Genomic DNA, 6,817 nt, shown 5'->3' on the forward strand with positions numbered 1-6,817 from the left:
CAATTAAGTCCTTAATGTGGACTTAATTCCTTAATAGTTTATGTTTAAATATCCCTTATTGTCTCCTGATTTTTTCTTCATTCTTTTTTTTTTTTTTTTGTGCTACTGGGGATTGAAGCCAGGGTCTCACACCACATGATAGACAACTGCTGTAACACAGAGCTACATATCCAGACCTCCTGAATTTTTTTTTCTTTTTTTCTGAATATTTTTAATATAAGGTTCACACTATATAATTTGATGTTTCCCAAGTCTTTTTAATCTAAAGGATGCTTTCATTTATCTTTCTTTAAAAAATTTCCTTGTATTTTGTCTGTTTAAGAACAGGGTCCAGTGAAGAATTTGTGTATCCCTTTGCATATTTATTTTTACATACATACTTTAAAACAAGAATGGGATTATACTATTTTTGGAGTCTTTTAAAATTCATAATATATCATGGATGTATTTCTGTACCAACTATATTGTTACTTATTTTTAATTATCCCCTGGTATTTGGCCACATGGATAGCCTAACTTTCATCACCAGTATCCTAGTTTCTGAAACTTAGACTATTTCTCATAACACTATGATAAAGAGGATTTCACTGAACATTGCTGTAGCTAATTCTTCATGCATTGCTACATTTATCTCTTTTTGTTTTGGGTTGTCTTGGAAATCGAAATCAGGGTCTTATGCATGCTAGGCAAGTACTCTTATCACTTGAGCCATGCTATCAATCCTTTTAACTTTAATTATTTTTTGGATTTTGTCTCTCTTGAGTGGGCCACCCTCAGACCAAGATCATCCTACCTATGCTTCTTGCTAGCTGGGGCCACAGACATGTACTAACACACCCAATTTATTGACTGAGATTGGGTTCTGCTAACTTTTTGCCCAAGCGAGCCTCAACCCACAATCTTTCTGACCTTTGCCTCCAGAGAAGGTGGAATTACAGGCATGAGCCACTGTATCTGGCTTTAATTTATATATCTTTATTTCTTTACTTTCATACCAAATTGTTTCCAGTAGCTACATTTTTTTAGTTCTTGGGAGATATTCATAGGTTTTTAATCTGCATTATCAGTTCTTTTACTTCTTGGTTTTTCAGTATAGCCTCAAAATATTTCACTGCATATTAATGGCATAACTGTTGCGAAAGTACTTAGTGCTTTCTTTTAGTATATATAAACTAGGTAGGGTATGGTTCTTCACACCTGTAATCCCAGTGCTTGTGAGTCCAAGGCAGGAAGATCAAAAGTTTGAAGCAGCTTGGGCTACACAGCAAGACCCTGCCTCAAAAACAAAAGCAACAAAAAACGTAGAATGTGTATACTGTGAATGAATTTAGAGTCCTTTTTTTATTTTGCAGTACTGGGGCTTGAACTCAGGGCCTTCTCCTTGAGCCACTCCACCATCCCTTTTCGTGTTGGGTATTTTTGAGATAGGGACTCACAAACTGTTTGCCTGCACTGGCTTTGAACTACGATCCTCCTGATCTCTGCTTCCTGAGTAGCTAGGATTACAGGTATGAGCCACTGGTACCAGGCTGAATTTAGAGTCCTTAAAATGATTCTGAGAGTTTCTTCTGAGATTAAAATTTGGGACATTACTGAATGAGCTTTGAGCATGATTTTGTTTTGCTCATTTTCTGGTTTTCATTTTTGTTCCAGACACTTTGAGTTTAAGGAATAGATGGCTTTTAGCTAATAAATAAAGAATATGAAAAAAGCACTTGTTGCTTATGGTTTCTGTTTTGCATTTATATTAATACTGTAAATCCCCTAACAGGCAGAGTGGCATGATTCAGACTGGATACTATCAGTGCCAGCCAAATTACCTGAAATTGAAGAATATTATGATGGAAACACATCTTCTAATTCCAGACAGAGGAGTGGCTGGTCAAGTGGCAGGTCGGGCCGGTCAGGTCGGTCAGGTGGTCGATCTGGTGGCCGGTCAGGTAGACAGAGTCGACAGGGGAGTCGGTCAGGAAGTCGACAAGATGGTAGAAGAAGAAGTGGGAACAGAAATCGATCAAGAAGTGGGGGCCACAAACGGAGTTTTGACTGAGCATTTGATAGTTAATCTACCAGTGTGAGCTTGCCTATTTCTGCCTAATCATGTACATTATCCACCAAAAATTAGGTCATCATAGTTAAGGTATGTGTTTGCAATTTGCAAAGAAGTTGGTCGTATTTTTTTAAAAAGTATTTCACAAGAGTGGTTGTAACAAATCTACTTATCCAGTTATACCTTTGAATAATAAAAAAACAAAAACTCCTTTTCTTGTCTCTTTTCACTGTGTGTTAAGAAGTTTTTAATGTAATCTTTTAAAATTTCTTCTACAACTTGGCAGTCAAGTTAACCTTACTTAAGTTTTCTTACATTCTATAAAATGTGGTGTATTTGTATTCTGATCATTCCTTGCATATGTTAGGTGATGACAAATATTTTCCACATTAAAGGGCTATATAAACCCGTGACATGATTAGTTAGTACAGCATTTTTGGTACTTGATAAGTTTAATTTATAAGGTGTATAAGCACTGCATTCATTAATTTATTCAACAGATATTTATGAAATGTCTGCTATGTGTCCGTTGCTATGCTGATTACTGGGAATGTAGTTGTGAACAAGCATAGTCACTGTCTTCATGACACTTACTAACAGACAAGCAATTGTGTCAGAGATTAACAAGTAAAGACAAAGTTAAGGTAGGTTTGGGATGCTAAGGACCGAGTTGGGTTGTATTTAGGAATAAGGACAAGTGTTTGGAAGTGATACACATTAGGGAATAAAAGCAGATGTATTAGTTTATCTAGCCATGGTAGAAAGATGAGCTTAGAAGAAGAGAGAGGGCTTTCAGGTAAAGTAGCATATGCAGGAACCCAGAGAGTAAGTCTGAGGACTAAATTAATTCAGTGTGGATTGCATGTAGGTAGAAAACAGGATTTATTATTTAACACAGACCAGATTTTAAAGGTCTTATCTGCATTATGGAGTTCAGCTTTTCTTAAAAACCTTGCAGAACCATTAAAGGTTTTAATGAGAGAATAAGATTAGATTTGTATTCCAGAAAGAATACTGGCTGCACAGAGAAGTCCTAATTGGAGGAGGGCCAAACTGGATGCTAGGAGGGCTGAAGATGTAGCTCAGTGGTAGAGCACTTGCCTAGCATGCACAGGGCCCTGAGTTTGATCTCCAGAACTGCAAAAAGAAAGAAAAGTTCTAGGAGTAATCAAAGGTAGGGATGCTGGTAAGCTGAACTAATGATTGGTAACATGTTTTGAGTGATAAGAACAAATACACTTGAAAAGTTGCTGTTTGCCTCAAATCACAATGCTGAATAATATCTAGTGGAGTGAGGATTTGAACCCAGATCAATCTAGTTTTTGAACCAGTACTCTCAGTCATTATAGTAAATAGTAGCAGTGGACTTTGAGAAACATGGGGTAGATTGTGGAGGTTTTTAGGAGATAGAATTGTTAGGACTCACCTATTGATGGGATTAGAAGATGAGGGGCAGAAGAGTGAAACCCAGATGTTTATCACCGAGGTAAGATACTAGGATAGAGAACAAAAGGAGTGGGAGTATGATTAGTTCATGATTAGATAGTTTTAATATTGTAGGTCAAAAGATTTGTAAGGAGATAAATAGGCAATTAATTGGGTATATAGGTCTGAAGTTAGATTTGTTCTAGAGGTACATAATTAGGAATAATAAAAAGTTGTAATTGTAGTTAATATAGTAGGTAAGATTACTCAGGGAAAGCAGAATAAGAAATGAGAACTGAGGAAGGAACCCAGAGGTATACATACCAGTGTACTTCACACACAGAAGAAAGGGGATCCCATCAAAAAGGGATGAGGAGAAGAGGGCAGAAAGCACCACAATGTGAGTCTTTCAGTGGAAATCAGGACATGAGCCTGAGATAGCCACTGGGGAGCAGCCATATTAACAGTGTTGAGAGTAGAAGCCATTTAGTAATGGGTTCAGCAGAAAGCTAAAGAAATAAGGCATGTTGGTGTGCATCCATAATCCCAGCACTTAGGATGCTGAGGCAGGAGGAGTTTGAGGCCCACCAGGGCTACACAGAGATACTCTGTCCAAAAAAATAAAAACGTAGGAAGAACAAACATCTCTTCAGAAATTTGCCTGTGGAAAGGGAAGAATATAAAGCTGGAGGTAGAAGAGAGGATGGGAGTTTGTGGTAAGGATTTGTATGTGTGTGTGTGTGTGTGTTTGGTGGGTGGGAGTGAAACATATCTGAGCATGTTGATAGTAATGTGAAGAAGCCAGAGAGAGCCGGGCATCTGTGGCTCACACCTGGAATCCTAGCTATTCAGGAGGCAGAGATCAGGAGGATCATGGTTTGAAATCAGCCCGGGCAAATGGTTCCTGAGACCTTACCTCAAAAAAACCCATCACAAAAATAGTCCAGTACTGCAAAAAAAAAAAAAAAAAAAAAAATCACAAAAAGGGGCTGGTGGAGTGGCTCAAGGCCTTAGCCCTGAATTCAGCCTCCCACCCCAACCCTCCAAAAAAAGCCATGGAGGAAGGAAGGCACTGAAGATTTGGGAGAAAGAATGTATGGTTCAGCAAGTTCCCTATGAAGACTGCAGGCATGGGATCAAGTACAAAACTGGAGATTTTTAGCCTTAGATGAGAGAAGCATCTCAACATTTTGCTAGGAGAAAAGTATTACCATGCAGGCAAGTATGTAGGTAAGGTAAAAAGTTATAGACTGAATTTGTAGTGGCTACAATGACAGCAATTGTGTGTTTTCCACTAGCAACATGTAGCATTCTGTTGTAGAAATGGAGAAGGGAGAGAGTGAATTGACCTAGGACTGGGATTTTAACTCTGTGAAAGAATGACAAGGTAAATATGTGGAGAACTTTTGTAAAGTTATTGCGGTAATGATCTGTGGAATCTATATTCTGTAGGGATTGAAGAACGGAGTTGATACACGGTATAGCAGGGTCTGAAGTCTGTAAGAGCAGCCTGAATTTGCTATTTCAAGAAAGAAGGGATTGGGGAGAAGACAAGTGAAGGATATAGTAGTAGGTCTGTTGGGGCCAAAGGTCATTTCAGTTGAGGTGGTTGAGGAAGTGTGAAGCCGGGCGTTGTGTAGGTGTTTTTTAAAGACGGTGAAGTTTCCTAGGATGAAAATAAGCCAGGACTAAGGAGGAAGAAAGACTAAACCAGATTCCAAAATAATGATGGTGGGGTTTGGTAAGTTACCAGAATGAAGAGTGATACAGGGTACTACATATCCTCAAAGTTACAAGAGCTTTTACATGAAAATGGAGCTCAGAAATGGGTTTGAGGAAAATGGGAACACTGACACCAATCAGGGCACATGGAATGTGAGAGAACGAGCAGCATCTGTGTGAGAAAGCTATAGGGGAGTGTGTGTTTTTTCTGGAAAAGCTCCATTTCAGTTAAGCCAATGAGGGGGGGCTTGCAGTGTTGGATGGAGAAGGGGAAGTTTTCAGTAGAGGGAACAAGATTCCAGACAGCTGTGAGTAGGGGGGGGGAAGAAATCTCAGTGGACTGCATTTATGTAATTGTAAGCTCTAAATTTATACTCCTACAAAGTTGCATAAGTACTAGTACATTCAGTCAGATTATGTTGTGTTTCTAAAATGTCCCAGGTATCATGAATAAGGAATGCCCAGTCTCTGCCCCCTGGAACAGAATCTAGTTAAATAATAGACGTATACATAAGCTTAGGTCCAAAGCAATGGACCTACCAATGATTTGCAAGATAAGGACACCCAGCCCAGGATTGGAAGAAGGGATTCAGAAACATCAAGACTGAGGTTTGTCAGAATAAAAAAAGGAGAGGAGGGCTGGGCGCACATGGCTCACACCTGTAATCCTAGCTACTCAGGAAGCAGTGATCAGGAGAACTGGGGTTCAAACCCAGCCCTGGCAAATAGTTCATGTGATCCTGTCTTAAAAATGACCAACACATAAAGGGCAGTCAGAGTGGCTCAAGTAGCAGAGCGCCTGCCTAGCAAGCATGAATCCCTGAATTCAAACCCATTACCCTCCTGCCCCCTCCCACCCAAAAAAAAAGGGAAGAGGGCATGAGAATGGGCATCCAGACAAAAGCACAGGTTTGTAAAACAATGGTCATAGCATGGGGAATTTGAAGTAGTTCTTAAGGCTGGGGTCTTAACTTTCAGGAAAGCAATGGCAAGAACAAAGCAAAAGTCTTGGAGGGCTTTGTAGGCCTTGTTTTGGACAGCCATTGAAGGGTCTCAGGGAAGAGAGTGAAAAATACAAGCATGTAGGTAAATGCCAGCAAGGTGGATGGATTTATGTGTCCAGTTGCTCAACTTCACATTTCCTATTAACAGAGGACTAATGAGGTTAAACAATAAGCTTCCCATATCTTTTTGAAGGAAGGAGCAGGCAGGGCAAATTTCTCATCAGATTCTCAGCTTTGAGCTGCATTCAGCCACTTACCTTTGCTCTGCCTTCTTTGTGGATTTCAGCTTTGACCTCCAGTTTGATACTGTGTGCTCTCATGCAGGCACTTAACAGGTATTTGAACTTGAATCAATTGCTCAGCTCTTTGGTTTTTGAATTTTTAAGAAGTAACATTTTATTTTATTCAGCATTAGAATTTGGAATAATGAATTCACAGGTATGAATGCCTGAGAGTCTTCTCTCACATTTTGTTTCTTTTGTGTATTTTGGGAGTAGTGCTTTACAATAGTTTTTTTTTTTATCCATACTTTTTTTCCCTATAACTAATATATGTTCATTGTTGAAAGTTCTGAAAAAAATAGAAAATGGAAGAAAATAAAAACACATTACTCAGA

The 6,817-nt window shown here is 39.0% G+C and overlaps 1 protein-coding gene across 3 annotated transcripts in view; it reads left to right on the forward strand.

The window, feature by feature from the left end:
• Ddx50 (DExD-box helicase 50) overlaps window positions 1-2,261 on the forward strand; it is a 39,384-nt gene extending 37,123 nt beyond the window's left edge. For all 3 annotated transcript variants that reach the window (XM_074079031.1, XM_074079032.1, XM_074079033.1), the window contains one exon: window positions 1,772-2,261. In XM_074079031.1, coding sequence (XP_073935132.1) covers window positions 1,772-2,050 — 279 coding nt within the window. In that variant the 3' untranslated portion in view covers window positions 2,051-2,261. The remainder of the gene's footprint in view (window positions 1-1,771) is intronic.
• Window positions 2,262-6,817: the final 4,556 nt, after the last annotated feature.

This window comes from Castor canadensis, chromosome 7 (assembly GCF_047511655.1).
Source record: "Castor canadensis chromosome 7, mCasCan1.hap1v2, whole genome shotgun sequence".
Classification (NCBI taxonomy): Eukaryota; Metazoa; Chordata; class Mammalia; order Rodentia; family Castoridae; genus Castor; species Castor canadensis.